Here is an 18,598-nt window from a genome sequence, read left to right as displayed (position 1 = left end):
GTTGTTAATCATATTTTACAAGTCTGCTTCCAATCTCGTGTGTCTGTCTAAGATAACTGTGACAACCGTGGGCTATGGAGACCTCCTACCTCAGACATGGCTTGGGAAGATCATTGCATCTTGTTTCTGTGTCTTTGCCATATCCTTCTTTGCACTCCCTGCTGTAAGTAGAGTTTCAGATGATATATATATATATATATATATATATATATATATATATATATATATATATATATATATATATATATGCGTGTGTGTGTGTGTTAACATAATCTATTTTTCAGATTTCCACTAAATTAATATTTTTGACCATGCCTACAGCTCAACAGCACACTGGTGGACAGTGGCATGGCTGTGATTTTGAGCTATGATTTTCTTCACAGGGAATTTTAGGCTCAGGCTTTGCACTGGAGGTGCAGCAGAAGCAAAGACGAAAACATTTTAACAGACAAATCCCTGCTGCTGCTAGTGTTATTCAGGTATTTAACTGTAAAATATGTATGTTGCCAGTATAATTTGTAGTTACATGGTGTGACCATGACTCTTCCTTTCACAACTAGTATTGTACATTAAGTGAGTTCCCTATTTCTAATGTATGATATGTCCTCCCCAGACATCATGGAGATGTTTTGCTTTGGAAAACCGTGGTTCGGCCACATTTAAGATGTTTTTTAGGAAGCGATCCAACACAAATCCTTCAGTCATGACCCCAATATCAAAGAAATTGGTTGGTATTTATTTATTTATTTTAATTAATGTGGCTTCATTTATGTACCAGAACAAAGCTCTTAAAGGAAGGAAGCATAGTTTGGAGAGCCAGAGGCAGGCTATGATTTGGTTAGCAAACCTCGTTGGTGGTAGGGCCCAGGAGGCTTTGGATGTTGTGGGGCTATCCTGGTTGACATGCCTCTGCAACATTGCTTTGACATCTGGTATACTACCTCCGACTTGGCATAGCAATCTCACAAAAAACATCTAAAATCATTTTGTACCTGTCCCCAAAAAATCATCTGTTAAAAATCCATGCGTGACAAGGCAGAAATAATGCATCAAAGCGTGATCCTCAACAAAACAAGCCTTCCATCCATTTTCTATAGCACTTGTCCTCATTAACATTGAAGATGCGCTTGAATTAATCCCATCTGATTTTTGGAAAGAGGAAAGCTTCACCCAAGGCAGACCCCCCTTCACTAGCAGCATTTCTGTGCTCCAATAACTATGCAAACTCATATTTACACATATTGACAATTAAGAATGCTCAATTCACCTAACGTGCAGGTTTGAAATAAAACATACTTTTATATTGCAAAGTGTAGCTTTTCCTCATGAGCATTTGGTAGGAATTTGTGTTTAGTCCAAAATTGTACATATTTTGTCGACCTGAACATTAAAAATAATAATCAAATATAGTATTCAATAATATGTCGGGCACATTTACTGGGTCACATAAGGGGGTTGTGTATGCATATCTTGAATAATTTGCTATTTGCAGAGGACATTTTTTTGGGCTGAGATGTGTATGATTCATTAACAGGAGAACAAGTTGAATCACGACACCACCTCAAATGTTCTCACAGTTCCTAGCATGGCTCTTCACTCTACCTATGACAATGAGAGGAACAACTTTTTGAACTCTGATGTGTGCAATACTATGGACACAGGTAAGACCACATGCTGCTACAATGTTTCCAGCGTCCATTTATTCATTGATTAACCATGTATTGTGTATTTGTCTCAATGTGAAAACTGCACATTTGGTGTGAAAAAAACAACAACATATATATATATATATATATATATATATATATATATATATATATATATATATATATATATATATATATATATATATATATATATATATATATATATATGTATGTATATATATGTATGTACAGTAGGCCCCCGTGTTACGAACTTAATCCGTTCAGCGGCTATGCTCGTAACTCGAACTGCTTGTATGACGGGCAATCCAAACCTATGTTAATTAGTGAATGCGTGCAACGCGTGCAAAAACCTTAGGTAAACACATCACGACTTTATACACATATTAAAAATGAGTAACATAATCTACTTTACAGTTAAATTAAATAACATATACAAAGGAAAAATGACATTTACCTTTGGGGTGACGTGACTTGAGCTGGGTGGAGGCGGAGGGGAGCAGAGACCAACCCGCAGAATTTATTGATTTATTTTCTTAAACGGGAACTTTTCTCAAACTAGAACATATCACCGGCGATTTCCTTCTCTTTAATCCATAATAGAAGAAGCCTTGTCATTTTGTTGTCGACCGAGGTTCGTCCCCCGGCAAGGAAAGTCTTGCCCTTAGAAGATTGCCGAGCGTTTACGGCCATACTCACGAGCAAGGTTAACTATGCGTGCGCCTCCTTCGTATTTTTTTTTTTTTTATTATCTCCTGCTTGGTTTCTATTGTCATCATCCTCTTACTTCTTCCTTTACAGCCACTAGCAATTTTAGCAGCCACGTCTAACAGATAAAGTTTGCAAAGTCTTCACAACACACCGACCAGCTGTGCCATCAAGCTAGATCCATGTTTTTCAACCGCTGTGTGCCGGGGCACAGCGGTACAGATATTGTCAGTTGTGTCGCGGGAAATTATCCCCCCGGTCCGCTGTCTAAATTTACAGCATTGACGGTGCAGCGGACAGCACCCCCCACCCTTCCACCCCCCGGTCCGCTGTATACATTTACGGCATTGACTGTGCCGCGGACAGCACCCTCAAGGCTTTAAATGTGACGCGGTGATCAAAAGGTTGGGAAACACTGAGCTGGATGAAGGCGTTCGGCCAAGCATATCGGCATTTCTGTGATTGACGTGACGCCGGCCAATAGTATATCGGCATCTCCGTGAGTGAGACCGGGTGACCTTAATCGACCAATAGCATGTTGGCGTCTCCTTGACTGACTGATAATTATTCGCACTTTTTTTTTAAACGGTTGGAATGTATTGACAATTAATTAAAAAAAACCACACATTTAAACCAATGACAATTCTTTGTCCTGCAATCGGCACATTTAATTTCATGTCAGCTGTTTTTCCCTTTAGCTGTACAAACACTACACTTAAATGGTAATATATTTAGACACCGTGAGTGAGACAGTCAGTGTGAGGTTGTAAGAGCAATAGCGTTCACGTTGCCGCCATAAGTATCTGTTAATGATTGTAGATGACGCATCTGCTGAATATGTTGACGCAGTTGGGCGAGAACATTTCTACATACTCAATGGCTGGTTTGACGGAATGCTCGTAAGACGAGAGGTTTGCTCGTAAGCGGAGGACAAAATTCTCCCTGATCCACGCTCGTAAGGCGAAATGTTCGCAAATCAGGGTGCTCGTAAGCCGGGGGCTGACTGTATATATATATATATATATATATATATATATATATATATATATATATATATATATATATATATATATATATAGATAGATAGATAGATAGATAGATAGATAGATAGATAGATAGATAGATAGATAGATAGATAGATATTTTTTTTTAGATGTTTCTGGAATCAGTTGATGTGACTCATTCTCAATAATACACACACATATCATTAGTGCAACGTAGCATGAAAATATGAGGTTTCGCAACAGAATTTACAAAACTCCACTGATAATAAACTGTAATGGTGCGGCAATGATAAAGAAGTGGCGAAAAGGAGCAAAGCGAATTATGCATGTGTGTTTCTCAGTGTTAGCTGATGGATTTGTGCACCCTGCACATAACAATCATGTCCACATTTCTGAGAATGAGAAATGTAATTCACGGCTGAGTTTTCTGTTCATCTGCTAGTCATGTTTTACAGTTTTTTGGTTTGTTTTTTTTTTATTTGAGGAATTTATGATTAGATGGAGAAAATTGTTCTGGTAAATATGTACCTCGAGAAAATACATTTGTAAATCATCATACCTAATTTTCTCATTCCAACACTAAGCTGTTTCAGCACATCTTACTTTAATAGGCCCTACACAACCCTGTAAACTAGTCAAACCCTAGTGTAATTACAATCAATTCATCCATCAACCCATCTATTTTATTTTCCGGTTATCCTCACTAGGTTGCTGGTGATCTGGAACCTATCCCAACTGACATGGGGCGGGGTACACACTGAATTGGTCAACAGCCAAATACAGGGAACATGTAAACAAACATCGAGCTTCAATGAATCTTAGGCTCTCTTCACACCAAGCCGACAATGGGCCGCCGTGGCCCCCTGCGTCAGCCTATGACTTAGGCTGATCGGCTCAGAAACACTATGTACACTGCAGCGACGCCAGCTACTACTACGTACCATCTGCACATACGTTTCATGTAGAATTCCTCTGTGCCATAAGCGGCGATAGCCACTGTTCCTGCCACATGGTGTGCATTTTGCGCAGCGCATTGCACCGACCGTTCAACAGCTCAACGCCTCGCAACGACGTTCCGATGAAGTTTCACCACACCAAGCCAACGTTGGCGGTCGGAACTCATCGTGCAAAGTCAGCTAGATGCCAGTGGAAAGCCTAACACATGTTTGTTGTTCATCGTTTGTTTGAGTTTAGCATGGTAATTGTCACAAGCTCAGCCCCAAGCACCATTTTCAGTTGACAGCAGGTATCCGGCTGAATGAACTCCTTACATTATTTTAGTCATATTGCTGTGTTTGGACGAGTGTGGATACATAAACCGTTTATTCAACCAATCCCTCAAGCTTTTAATGGATGCTTTTTCAAACAAGCAAAAAATACAATATCAGAAAAGGTATAATACATTCTATCTTATGAGTAAAATCCATACAGCACAAAGCTGAAAAACCTTTTATCGCTCAACAAGTCTAAGCGTAGTTTGCATCATGTAGACATAAAAGGGCACAGTGATTCATTGTGTATTCTTATTGTTTTCGTGAATCAGCAATCGACATGCAATGGCAGTTTGAAATGAGCAGCACGAGTGTGACAGTGGTGGCGCTGAGTGGTGTGCTCCTTGACCATGCAGGTTTCAGGTTGGGGGTTAGGATCATTGCTTCAGCCTTCTTATGTGGTGTTTGCATGGGTTTTCTGCAGGGACTCTGGTTTCCTCCTTTTTGCTGAAATATTCTTAGGTTTATTGAAAACGCTAGAACACCGTTCTCGTTATGTGCTCTGTGACTGACGAGTCCAGGGTTTACCCCATCTCTCATCCAAAGTCAACCCTAATGATTAAAAACAGAATGGACAGTGCATTCGCTATCGTATTTGGTGTGAAAATCAAAAGTGTGCCAGGAAAGATAACAGTGTTATGTTCAACGTTCCCTCTAAGCTGCGTGCATGTGCAAATGCACACTGCTCTCACCCTCTCTGCCCGCAGGAAAAAGTCAACTTGCGCATCAAAAAATAATAGGTACTTGCATCTTGTATGTTCATATTTGCTTCATATAAAGGCATGTAAACGTTTATTCAGCACATGGGGTTGACGGAGCGTGAGGAAAAAATATGTAAAGAATGCCAGAAGAGCTTTTCAAACTGAAATGCGTACCATATGGTGTAATCCCTTTCACACTTATCTTAAAATGTCTCAGTTCCTATTTGCAGTTTTTAAATTTACAGTGATACTGATGTTGATGTATCATGTAGGCTACCAACATTACCCCTGTGAAGTGCTATGTGCATGTTAATTATGACTACTGTTGAATTGGGTCTTGCTCATTGCCATAGTGACAAATACAGTATATATTAACTGTGAGGACAACAACACTTATTTCTTATGATACTTAAAAAAACAAATTAAAAAACACACAGGTGAAATTGCTCAAACAGGTTGAAAGTTTGGTAAGACATCAGTTAAAGGCAGGGTGTTCTCTATGGAGTAACATTGTCATCAAAAAGACGTGTGCATGTTTAACTATTTGTATCTGTAAAAGTTAGGAATACAGTAATTTGCGTACAAGTCTCCGTTGCAAGGCTACGGCTTTGGACTTTGGTTTGAGCTACAAAATGCAAATTGAGATGACGTCACTCCAAGCTACCAGGAAAAGTGTCGATCTGCGAGTCATCCTCCACGCATGCGTGAATAAAGAATGACAGAATATAACGGCAAGGAATATGGAGCTTTCAATTGCTCATTACGCTTCAATGTTAAGAATAATGTGTGCACATTTTTAGTGATGGTCAAATGAAGCATTTGTGGACCATTTGCGGCCAATTGCTCAGAAAAATGGTTCCATTTTCAGAAGCTTGTGGAGCAGCTTGAGATCACTCCTGGCAGAAATAAACAGTGGAGTTGATTTGAAAGAACTGTTGATTCCATTGATTCTGATACACACATGATAACTGAATTTGAATCCTATAATCAAATACAGATTAATTCATTACATTTATTTATATGTTTGTTTTGTTTATTGTTGTGGTTAAGTCATAGTTGAGTTGCAAATGAGCAGTCTTGGGCCATAGCTAGTTATTTGGACACCTCACTTTCCCTTCGTCCATAACATTTTTCGCAAAAAGTGAGTTACGCAATAAGGGCAGGTGTGCACATCTTTTTTTTTTTTAATTACTCACATGCACCAGGACATAGTGTTTGATACGCACACTTTTTGACACTAAAAAAAAAAAACCTCTTTCTCAATATCCTTCTTAGTACTGCTCCCACATTAACAGCGCACAGCGTACCAGTTATGTGCACCCCTGAATATAGATCACTGTGCTGCTTTTTGAATCTGTTACAATCAACTGACAGTTTAAATTTGTTGATCACCATAGACTTGGACTATTGCATCTAAGTAGTGTAAAATAAAGAAAATCGTCACATTCACTGGATTAAAAGGACTGTGTGTAAGCTTAAAAAGCGTTTTAGAGCGCTTTAGAGCGTTTTTCATTACGGAAAAGCATGAGGTGCTGCATTTACCACTGTCCATAGCTATAACATGGCCGCCTCCGTAGAAGTGCCACCTCCCATTTAATATCATGTACCGATAACTAGACCTCCAATTATATTTCAAACATACTGTTGGTCATTAACAACACATTCATTTGCAAGTTTTTGAAATTTACAATCCTTTCATGTATTCCTTTTGAAAGAAAAACATTCTAAACGTTACTCTCCCTTTAAGTAAAGCTTTTAGAATATTTCTTAGGGATTATTATCTGACAAGTGAAGCATTGCTACACTTTAATTAATTAATTAAGTAAGTACGTAATTAAATTAAATTTATTAAATATTATTATTAGTAGTAGTAGTATTAAATTAAATAAATAACATAACACTTAACATAATTTAAGTTTTCAACTATTTTTATATTCATGTATTGTTGATGAAAAGCATCACTGGTTATCACTCATACATACACATATATATATATATATATATATATATATATATATATATATATATATATATATATATATATATATATATATATATATATATATATATATATATATTATTAATTGAACCTGAATAAGAGTAGACTCCATTATAACAGATATACAATTAAACATAAAGAAGGAAAGTGAACATTCAGTCCATTGATAATCCAGGCTTTGAATGTGGTAAGGAGCGGCAAGTGAAAAGAGTAACGTTGGGGAAAGACTGGGGCGACAAAAGCTGGTTTGTAGGTGAAATAAATACATACTGTACATACAGTCTGCTACCAAAGTTACAAAAGCCAACTTCAAAACCAAAGCCTATTGCATTGCTGTCCATTTATTATCCGGTGTTTCATTTTGAAGTTGTCCTTTGTAAAACAGTGGAGTGCAATGTGATGTTGTTCAACTTCCTTGGTGTCACTCGTTGAAATGCATTACAGTAGTACAACAATGCCCCTCTCTTTCTGTTTACTTGTGTGAAATTCATACAGATGTGTGCTGGTTTTTGCGCCATAACAAGGTTTTTGGAAGTATTGTTTTGATTTTAATTGTTTTTTTGGTCCTCTTCGGACGAGATTTTTGGTGGCCGAAAATCCAGTGTATCCCTAATATACCTGTATATATGGTTGTTTGCAGAATAAGAAGATTTAAAGCAAGCATAAAGACAAGCTGTTTTAGAATCAAATTGAAGTCTTAAATATCAGTTTTAAATATGTATTTTAATTTTTATAATAAGATAAAGATTAGCAACAGTCTGAGTTGGAATTACCATGATTTAAAACATACACATGCTTGTCTCCATAATTTATGAAAATAACATCTGAATACCCGTCTTTATTGTATAAAGCTTTGAAAACTTAAATAGAAGGTACACAGCACACAATTTGTCACACCATTCTCAGTCCAGTGAAGTGACTGATTTCTTTTTTTTTTCCCAGTTCAAACACATCCCACACACTTGCACAGATTCATAGCTCATTCCTTGAGCATTTGTTGCTTTTCTTAAGGCCACATTGGCAGTGCTCAGAAAACAAATACGAATCTCCCCATCAACCAGTATTCTAATATCCATAGTTTGTGCGTTAAGTCCCAAATTGGTGTCACACCTGCAACTCACACTACACAGGGTTAACCTGTCAAACAGAACGCAATGGACACTAATTGGCATTCATTTTCTTAACTTGACTATTCGCATTAACAAAAAAATAAAAAAATACGTGCAACAATGCCTCAGAGGTTCCTGCACTCGTTGTTGCTAATGTGTGTGTTTTTTCAGCAAGTAATGAGGTTTCTTCTTTTCAGTTTTAAATTGCCACTCTGTTGTGCTGCAAGCGTCATAGTTGCAGTATTAATTCAATCTTGTCTGCTTGAAAAGACATCCGCCATCCAAATTATCCAGAGAATATAGAGCCCCAGATGAAAAGAACCTGCTAATGTGGTACTCACTCAAATTCCTAGGAAACTGATTAGACAATTACAGCTGACAGCACTATTTTCAGCCTTACAACATAAAAACAAGAATAAGAACTGTTATTATAATCATCACCACAGAGTTCTTTTGTGTGACAGTCGTCGTTTGGCAATTTTATTAGAGTAATGTGACTCTCAAAATTCACTTTTGATGCTCATCATCATCATAATCAGAAATGAAACAAAAAAAAACAATTTTCTGAGAGATAGGTTAATGTTTTCACATATTGTGTCACACGCTTGCACCCCAACAATATGAATATTGCAGCAGTATATCCTTAGATAAGCTATGGATTATAACATGAGCATGAGAGTCGAGTTTACAAAATAGTATGAACTGTATATTTCTAGAGAAAAACTCTGGCCTTCCGGATGTTCATTCTTCAACTGGCTTGAGAGGGATCAACAATTTTGCAGACAACCTGGAGCAGGAGTTGGAACGAGATGGTGCACTGACTGCAGTTACCTCCATGTCACAGTAAGTTTAGACTTAGTCAAACTGTGGCTATTCTGTGTAAGAGTGTATAAATGTGGGGTTTTTTTTAAAAGCCAGCATTAGCTCATCTGTAAGGAATTAGGTACTTGAATAGGTAAGGTGGGGGGATCATGGTTCGACATCCACTTCATAAAAGATAGATAGATAGATAGATAGATAGATAGATAGATAGATAGATAGATAGATAGATAGATAGATAGATAGATAGATAGATAGATAGATAGATAGATAGATAGATAGATAGATAGATAGATAGATAGATAGATAGATAGGCAGACAGACAGACAAACAGACGGATGTGCTTTATTATTATCTTTACACCTACACATGATCTTGCACATACACACTCACACAGCAAAATACACTGCTCGACACTGTCATCTGTTGCCAAGCCATACAAATACGGGATACCTGCTGTATGCCCAACGCAGTACTAAATGAGCCAAGGGCCTGCGGGCCGCGGTTAATGTCTGACCGAGTCGTATATTGACTCTCCTTTCATTCTTCGTGTATTTCTAATGAAGTGCCCTACAAATGTATTTGTTGTCTTCAATTAACCTGTACGATGTCATCCAAAGAGCACTGATGTGAATTGGCTGTCTATTAGGGAAAGTGGCACTTTTGTGATGTGGCTCAAGTACTTGGACAGCGAGAAGCTGAGTCTAATCAGAGGAAATAACTGTTAAGTAACTGCACTATAATGTGAGAGCTTACACTAATTGAAACAAATGAGGTCTTCAGTTTTGACCCATGGGACCTTCTTACTAAATTGTAGGGTAATGATGCAGAGCTGGAATTGCTTGCAGCAGAGTTGTTGGGAAAGATCTCTGCTGTGCTGAGTTCAACTTATCAAATTTATCATCCATCAGCTTTCCTCTGCCAATGTAACAATGTGTACTTACAAGATTCTATAGATGATACTGTTTTATTATTGAATAAGAATTATGTAACAGGTTCGTCTCAAAAATATTCTGTAGATCGCCTCATTGGATGTTTTCCATTCTTTGTCTTAAGCCAATTATGAGTCTTCATCCCAAGCTATAAGCATGTTTACAGCCTTAGTATTCAATACCCATTAACACACAATTACTATATGTGTGCCAGTGTCTCATTATTCTTTGCAAAGCTTCAAAGTTGGATTAGGATTTATTTGCTCTGTTCATGATAAATTGGTCAACAATAGATTCCGTCTTCAACATAGTTTTTTTTTTATACTATACAATTATACAAAACACAGCATTTATGAGCTAATACTTATTTTGTGTTGGGCAGTTGATATTTCCAGATGAAACTCTCCATAATAAAATTAACAATGCTGTTCCTTGTACTTACCCATTCAATGGTTTTTCCTGGGTAATGAGTCCAAGTAAGAATTATTAGCTCACCATAATAACTGTCGCTAAATACACTACCATCTAAAATCTCTGTGGGACGATATTGTGCGGATTTCACAATTCAGCTAGATTCACGTACACTTTGCTCTGTGTTACAGCAGCTAAATCTGAAGTATTTATTTTTAGCTTTTGTTGTTGTTTGTTATTTTTCCAGTAGGATTATTTTTCATTGGACTACTTGTGTAAAAAGCGGCAACAGCACCATTTTAAATCATTCTGTGTATAATATGGTGCCTTTCCTGTTTTAAACACCTTATATTTGAATTCATTTCATTGGTATAGTTCGATATGTCAAATTTATTTAGATGGAGCTCTTAGATTGCCTAACTTTAATCCACCAAATTTCTATTGGAAAATTAGGTAGCCATCGTAACTTAAAGGGTGGTGAGCCATCTTTTTTATTTTAGATATATTTTGTGATGGTAACAGCTTCTGATGAATGCTTTTAATAATTATATGTGGATTTATTTTTTTTTATATGAACAACTTCACATTATTTCATTTGAAAACTTTTTCAACAGACTAACAGAGTCCCACAGGCGAGCTATCCACGTGATCCAGAAAATGCGCTTTTTTGTGGCTAAGAGCAAGTTCCAGGTCAGTGCATACTTTTGCATAGTGAAAAACATTTGAATTTAAGTTACGGGATTTTTTTTTTTTGGAAGAAAGAGTTTAAGCTGGCACTTTGAGAGAGTACAGTGCATTTGATAATATAATTTAACTAAAGTTGTCGTTTGTAATGGTTTTAAACGGACACTATGTAAGATTTGACAGTTTTTAATTATGGACAGCAGGAGGTGCTGCATTTACCATTGTCCGTAGCTATAAGGAACATGGCAGCCCCCGGAGAAGTGCGACCACCCATGTAATATAATTTAATGATAACTAGACCTACGATTATATTTAAAACAAACTGTTATCGTTAAGAACACATCTATTTGCAATTTTTTGAAATTTTTAATCATTTAATTTATTCCTTTTTCTTGAAAAACGGCCTAAATCTGACACAGTGTCACATTAAATACTAAAAGGTGCCTTTTGTTTGACGGTCCAAAAACTCATTACATGTACAATGTGAAAGAGTCCTAATCTATACCAGAAACTTCAATTAAAAACACTTGTTTTGTAACAGTTATGTTAAAATAATAAAGAAATATTGTATGGTAAAATACATTTTACAGTTTATTAATCCAATCTGTCTTGTGCAAAAAGGATTATAACACATATAATTTGAAAAGGTTTGATAAAATATAGCACTGTTTTTCCTAACAGCAAGCTCGTAAGCCATATGAGGTCCGAGATGTGATTGAGCAATACAGCCATGGTCATCTCAACGTAATGGTGCGGCTTAAGGAACTGCAGAGAAGGTAAATGGGTCTCTTTGACAACCTTTATACATAGCAAAGCAAGCTAATCTTACTCACTCAGGTCACAAGGAATAATGTTATTTTAAGGCTTTGTTGAGTGTCTCATTATTTTTCATGTCGTCAGACTGGACCATTCATTGGGGAAGATAGCCTCATTCCAGACCGGAGCTGGTAATTAATCACTGAAATGTTTTTTTTTTTTTAATAAATATTAACTGTTGAAGCGGGAATATACCTTTTCAACTCCTGTTACTGTTGTTAGATCGAGGAAAAGACAAGGGAAACAACTCTATTGGATCCCGGCTCAGCAGGATGGAGGACAAGGTAAAGTATATCTTCTTTCACTTTTCTTTAAACACCTTTTAATGTTTTTCACTAAACACACTTCTAAATGTAAAATTTCCTCAAAATGCGCTCAGGTCAGGACAATGTGAACAAAGTTCTCTTGTTGTTTTAGAATGGGTAGAATTGAATGTTAAGAAAAATATTAGTTACAACTAGAGTTGCAAATGAACCTGAGACTATCCTGATTGAGTTTTGGGGTGCAGCACGGGGTACGCCAGACTAATGGAGGGCACACAAACAGTCATTCATACTTACATTCACATAGAGTATGTGGCCAATTTAGAGGTTTTAAAACATGCAAACAAGAGAAGAACAAACTCCACAAAGCGCTAACCATATGTCCAGTCTGGCAGCAAAGTTCTGGATATACTAGTGTCAATATAATACCGTTGTATTTCCTGACCATGATTCATATATTGCATTCCTTTTTCTAGATAGCACACATGGATCTGATGTTGAACCGTATTGCAAATGCTCTGAGCATCCCACCGGATCAAACGGACGCTAGTGGGGTCGAACCACAGCCAGGACACGCCAGCAATATCAACTCCAGCCAGGGCGGTCTGCCAAGCTATAAACAGCTATCCACAAAAGACTGAGGGATAGATTGCTCAATCAATTCATGTTCTGTAACTTATATGTTACTCTGTATTCAGATCTAACCCTCTATATTTTTTCTAACTCGTATGTCAAATATTACTTTGTAATTAGATCTATGTTTTTTTACTCATATGTCAAATATTACCTACTAGTATGGCATTTCAGGCCAAATACCAGAGCCAAAATGAAGACCTACAAAAGTACCATATTTCTCTTAACTACAAGCCATATTCCCAAACTCACTAACAAGCTTTTTGACCAAATCAAAAATCAAGATGCAATCGCTTTACACCCCGAAAACTGTGTTTTCACTTATCAATATACATTTATTTGATACAAAGATTAAGATCATTTTAAATGCCTATTTAATGTCTGCAAAAAAAAGGGACATTAAAGCTAAACTAAAATCAAGTGTGAAGATGCTGAACCTCAGTTCAGCAACAAAACAGCACTTATTTCCCTCCCTGATCTTTCCATTTCTGCTCTCCCAGTCCAGACTCAATTCCTACTCGGGGTTCATACAGATTTTTCTTAAGAAGACAATGCGGAGGCACGATCCTTAGAGAACGACGGATAATAATATTTCAAGTGCTGTTTAAATCAAAACCCTCATAGTTGTGTGGTACTGGCAATCGTTCAAAGCTTATCATAAAATCCAGCTGTCACCATTGTGGGTATGTGAACGACAGAAAACGCTAAGTTTAGTATTGACAACAGTAAGTTAGAATTTAAGACCTAGCCCAACTAAATCATTGTAGTAGTGTAGATAGCTATATGTGAAATACTCACAACAGCATTTTACTGGGTGTCCAGTTTAGATACAGGATGAGACCCGTCCATTGGCACTTGCAGACATACTTCACCACTCTTCATAGCCTGCATGCTCATACTTGTTACATGATAAAATGATGAACTGGTGAAAAGCAGACTCAAATAATTCATTATAGGGTGTTAATTATTATTTGGATCATATGCATTTATAATGTATGTTGTGTGCATATTAAAACAATTCAAATGCTCTTTGATGAGCCAGGAAGCTGAAAACTGGACACGGCTCCATTTTTGAGTTGGGCAGTTTGGCTGGTCCTCTAAAACCACTATCACGCTGACAGGTGAACGCTTGCAAGTTTTGGCAAAGGTAGCAACTTTTAGTGCTTCTCAGTTCATTCAAGGTCAACAGTCAACAAAATGTCACCAGAGGATACCATATGTTTGTCTTGTACTGCTCGTCACAAAGAAATTTTGAATACAGTGGGCCCCCGTGTTACGACGTGAATCCATTAATCCACCCCCCCCCCCCCCCCACACACACACACACACGCACACACACACTTTTTTTTTTAAGTTGAAATCAACTTACAAATTTGGTATTTTATTCAGAAACATGGAGATAAACATAAAATGATGTGGTGGGCCGGATCTGGCCCCCAGGCCTTGAGTTTGACACCTCTGACTCGACCAAGGTTACCTATGTCAAGATTTTCTCTTTTTTGTAGGTCAATTTCACCAATCCATTGTTAGCGTGTATATCTCTATGAACAGCAGCCTTAACCAAAATGTGTGATTGACAATGACTGACAAGGAGACTGTCACCCAATAATGAAACAGATGATTTATAAAGAGGTTGCAGGCTATTCAAGTGGTTCTTTGAATGTACCTGGTGCCTGCTGGCACCAAGTTGGTGACACCTGCACTAGATTATTAAAACCAATTGATTTTTAGTTTTACCTATCACAAATCAGGTGTGCCCACAAACAAACTACCGGTAATTTTATTTAGGAAACGCTTAATAATAATGCTTTGCTGCAGGCCAAAGTATAGTCCTATTGAAGAAAACCCTCCACTTTTGTCAAAGAAACATGAAAATAATGTCTAAGAGGAAGCTACATTTAAAGGATAAAAAGGTGGAGATACTAATGCAGTGTGTCAAAAGGCACCGTGCAATTTTGTTTAGTCACGGTCCGCCGAAGACTGACCCTTGCCAAAAAGCCACTATCTTTGCACAATTGCCCAAGATGTTCTGGCCCTGTAAGTGTACAAGTGCTGAACCAGAATCTTAGGGACTTTTGTGAAAGAAAATCTATGCATACCGAACACATGAAAGACTGGAGGTGGTCTGCAAATGCCTCTGCCTACCTAATTTAACAACACAGGAAGAAGCGGTATCCATGTGGAAGTGACTTGTTCTGCGAAAAGTGTCTTGTTCACCTTCCCGGGATGCTTGACTGAAAGAGGCAGTTTGCAATTAAAAGGGAAAAAAAAAGCACATTTTTGCTATACGGTATTTGATAAAGATAAGGTAAGGCCTTTTAGTCATTTAAGAAGAATCATGTGTTTAAAATCTAACTCTGTATGGCCCCATTTTGCGCCTCTAATTTGATTTACAAGAAACCACCAGTGCTGAGGACAAACAAGTGACATGTATTTTCTGGCACACTCAGGCAGTTTTGCAGAAACTATGGCAAAATATTCACCTTAGGGAAAACCACTTCCCTCATTTTCCAATACATCAGTGGGGGCACTTTAGTCAGACACTCGAGGGGATATGTGGAGGCTGCATTCAAATCTTGCTTGCAGATGTAAAACTGCGAACTCCCCAATTATTACAGTCTCAGAAAGGCATAGAAGTACTTACTGTAAATTGAAAGGAAAATACAAAGAACGTTGGCTTTACAGGGAACGCACACATTTTGATGTTGCTCTACCCAGAACATGTATCTTGTATCAGAGCATGTATCTTGTATCACGTCTACTTATTTAGCTATTATGATTTTTTTTTTCAAATTTTTTTTATATACACTGAATAAGTTTAAACACTTAATTTTGCCATTTTGTTTCTATACAGGGCATGATGTAATGGCATCACAGATAACCTGTTTTCTGGGTTCGGTTTTCTTATGTTTGCAAGCTGAGTCGTATTTGGTTCTTACATGAGCCCTGAGTGCAGGTGATGTCAAGCAGTGGGCAGCAAGTGACAAAATGTGTTTAAAATAAAAAATGATTTCATCAAAATAATTATAAACAAAAAATAAACGTTTTACTTCAGAAATGGCTAAATGTGTGAACTCTAAACAGCATTCCCTCATTCATTTGGCATGAATTCAAAGCAACATGGTTGTTACCCCTAATAGTTGATTTTCAAAAATTGTGAACAATAGTCTGATATTTTCAAATAATAAAGTATCACATAGGAATCCCCAGATATAGTAATTATATCAGCATCATTGATATGACAGAGCAATATGATTAACAGCAATATGACTTAACAGCAAGCAACTAAATGGACAACTAACAACATGCCATTGTCGAATCATTACTTTTCTCTCCATGCCTTTGATCTTTTCACAGATTAAGAAAAATGGTCAGTTTCGTGACTGAGCAGAAGGAGTTGCCCTGCTCTAAACTATCTTGCGAACATTTCCATCTGGGCCCCATAGGGGTTTTAACATGGGCGCATGAGCATGGGTCCCATCTGATTTTGCTCCTGGGTTCAGTTGCTGGCACACCTATGTTAGCTCACATGGGCTTTTTACTGGGTCTTAGGTGGCTTCCGACTGGGCAATGTTATGTGGGAACCAAATGTGTTTTACTTGTATTTGCTCATATGGGCTTGAACTGAATGGGCTTTATCAGGTTTCTGAATTGGTTAACTATATATGACCTTTGTTTTTACCCATAATAGGTACCATTTGAGTTTTCTCCTGAGTTCCACTAGATCATAGCCCATATGGGCATACATTGGTCTCTGATTGGGTTTTAGGTAAGTTCTAAAGGGGCAATTTTATGTCTGATCTATGTATTCCCCAAGTGTATTTGCCCTTTGTGGGCTTGAACTGCATTCTTGCAGGATGAACTATATGTGACCCATGTATGCCACACTTGTGTTTGCCCAATATGGATTCCATCCGGTTTTGCTCCTAGGTCCCACCGGGTCGCCACATTTGTCAGCCGATTAGGTGGGTTTCTGACTGGGAGTTAAGCGGGTCCTAAAGTGGCAATTTAAAGTCTTAACCATGTTTCCCTCAAGTGTGGGACGGTCCTTATTTGGGTTCCAGCTGAACAAATTATATGCATCCCATGTAGGCCAAAGTTGTGTTTGCCAGTTTAAGGCTCCCAGTGGTTTTGATTGGTCAGTTGCAGCACTGATATTAAAAGTACTCCTATTTTACAGGCCTAAGATGTATAAGTGATGCTATTTTTGTAAAAATATGTATTCATGTGTCCCACACGTACACATTTGCTCGTCAAGATTGTGAAAAAAGTGCCCATACAGTATATACTAGTACTTTTGGCCTTTGAGTTTGAGTTAAATAATTCACTACTTTTATAGTTCATGCCTATAGGTATGAGTAACCCCACTTAGCCTACATACATTCCATATGAGAACCATACACGGGTGACCAGTTCTCGGAACCCAGACATAATTAACCAGTTCTAATCAATGCCCACTTAGCACACACATAACCCGTATCATAACTCTAATATCACCTACAACGTTTGCCCTGTTTTAGCCCATGCCCTCAAACCCCAAATGGTATCCGCATGTAAACCAGTACCATTGCCCACCTCTAGCCCATGCGCGCTCTGTACCCAGGAGACCTACGTGCCCTACCTGAGGCCCAGATGGAAATGTTCGCTGGGTACATGTTGTTCTTAGAGTGATATCACGCCAAGGGAGGCCCATTAGGTGGTAAAAAGCTTCAGAATAATAAACTGGAACAACACTAATGTACTAATACTTAACTGTCAGCATTCATACCTTTCTTGCAATGACAAGACTGTCTGATCAGAAATGTTGATACATCTTCTGTATTGATCTGGTTCACAGGAGTTAGTGTGTTTAATGAAGAGGACATTGTCTATTTATTTTCTTCCTTGTTTTTAAAGATGTCAAGGCTTGCATTTTGCTTAGACACTACCAGCCATTTTTATCAGACACTAAGGTATTAATTGCAAGCTTGCTTTTATGTTTATGAAGTCTCTCTGGTCTCTGCCGCATGTAAGATAACAAATACAAACTAATACAGTGGCCCAGCGTGTTGCCTAGCAGCATTTACTGCTTTTGATGTGCATGTGAAAATGGGACATTTCCGATTGCTGAAACAGTGATGACATGACCGCTCATTTTTTTTACCTGAACAATTGTCTTTAATGTTTGTCACTATCTGTCTATTGGTGTAACCATGATGTAAACATTTGATAACTTGGCAACTGGTCTGATAAAACTCAGTCAATAAATAGGATGATCTCATATCCTACCACAACAGTTGTGTTCTTTGCATTTGACGTTTTGATATAATTAGGCTTCTTGGATAGGGGGGCATCACTCAATCATGCATTCCCATTCAAGTGTGATTAGTTGCATTCAAGTGTTTCCTTCACTATCATGCATCACTCTTGTTGTCAGCAGAGATTCTTTTGTCACTGAGAGGTTGTTGTGATGAGCTTCTGAGGGGGGTGGAATATGTAAATAACTGAAGCATGCAACACCCTGGTCTTTAGATGAGAGACCTTTGGGCAGCAGATGGTGACCTTCTCTTCACTGGTCATTCATGGGGTGTCCAGAGATTCCTTT

General features: G+C 37.8%; 1 protein-coding gene across 1 annotated transcript in view; it reads left to right on the top strand.

The window, feature by feature from the left end:
- kcnq1.1 (potassium voltage-gated channel, KQT-like subfamily, member 1.1) overlaps positions 1-18,281 on the top strand; it is a 32,853-nt gene extending 14,572 nt beyond the window's left edge. Inside the window, exons 7-16 of the mRNA XM_088413838.1 lie at positions 53-163; positions 384-479; positions 614-727; positions 1,535-1,661; positions 9,173-9,299; positions 11,233-11,308; positions 11,984-12,078; positions 12,203-12,249; positions 12,341-12,402; positions 12,858-18,281. Coding sequence (XP_088269964.1) covers positions 53-163; positions 384-479; positions 614-727; positions 1,535-1,661; positions 9,173-9,299; positions 11,233-11,308; positions 11,984-12,078; positions 12,203-12,249; positions 12,341-12,402; positions 12,858-13,022 — 1,020 coding nt within the window. The 3' untranslated portion in view covers positions 13,023-18,281. The remainder of the gene's footprint in view (positions 1-52; positions 164-383; positions 480-613; positions 728-1,534; positions 1,662-9,172; positions 9,300-11,232; positions 11,309-11,983; positions 12,079-12,202; positions 12,250-12,340; positions 12,403-12,857) is intronic.
- The last annotated feature ends 317 nt before the right edge of the window (positions 18,282-18,598 follow it).

This window comes from Hippichthys cyanospilos, chromosome 4 (genome assembly GCF_059441005.1).
Source record: "Hippichthys cyanospilos isolate Australia breed blue-spotted pipefish chromosome 4, RoL_Hcya_1.0, whole genome shotgun sequence".
NCBI lineage: Eukaryota > Metazoa > Chordata > Actinopteri > Syngnathiformes > Syngnathidae > Hippichthys > Hippichthys cyanospilos.
Note: the sequence above shows the minus strand (reverse complement) of the source record. Positions and strands in the feature narration are given on the sequence as shown.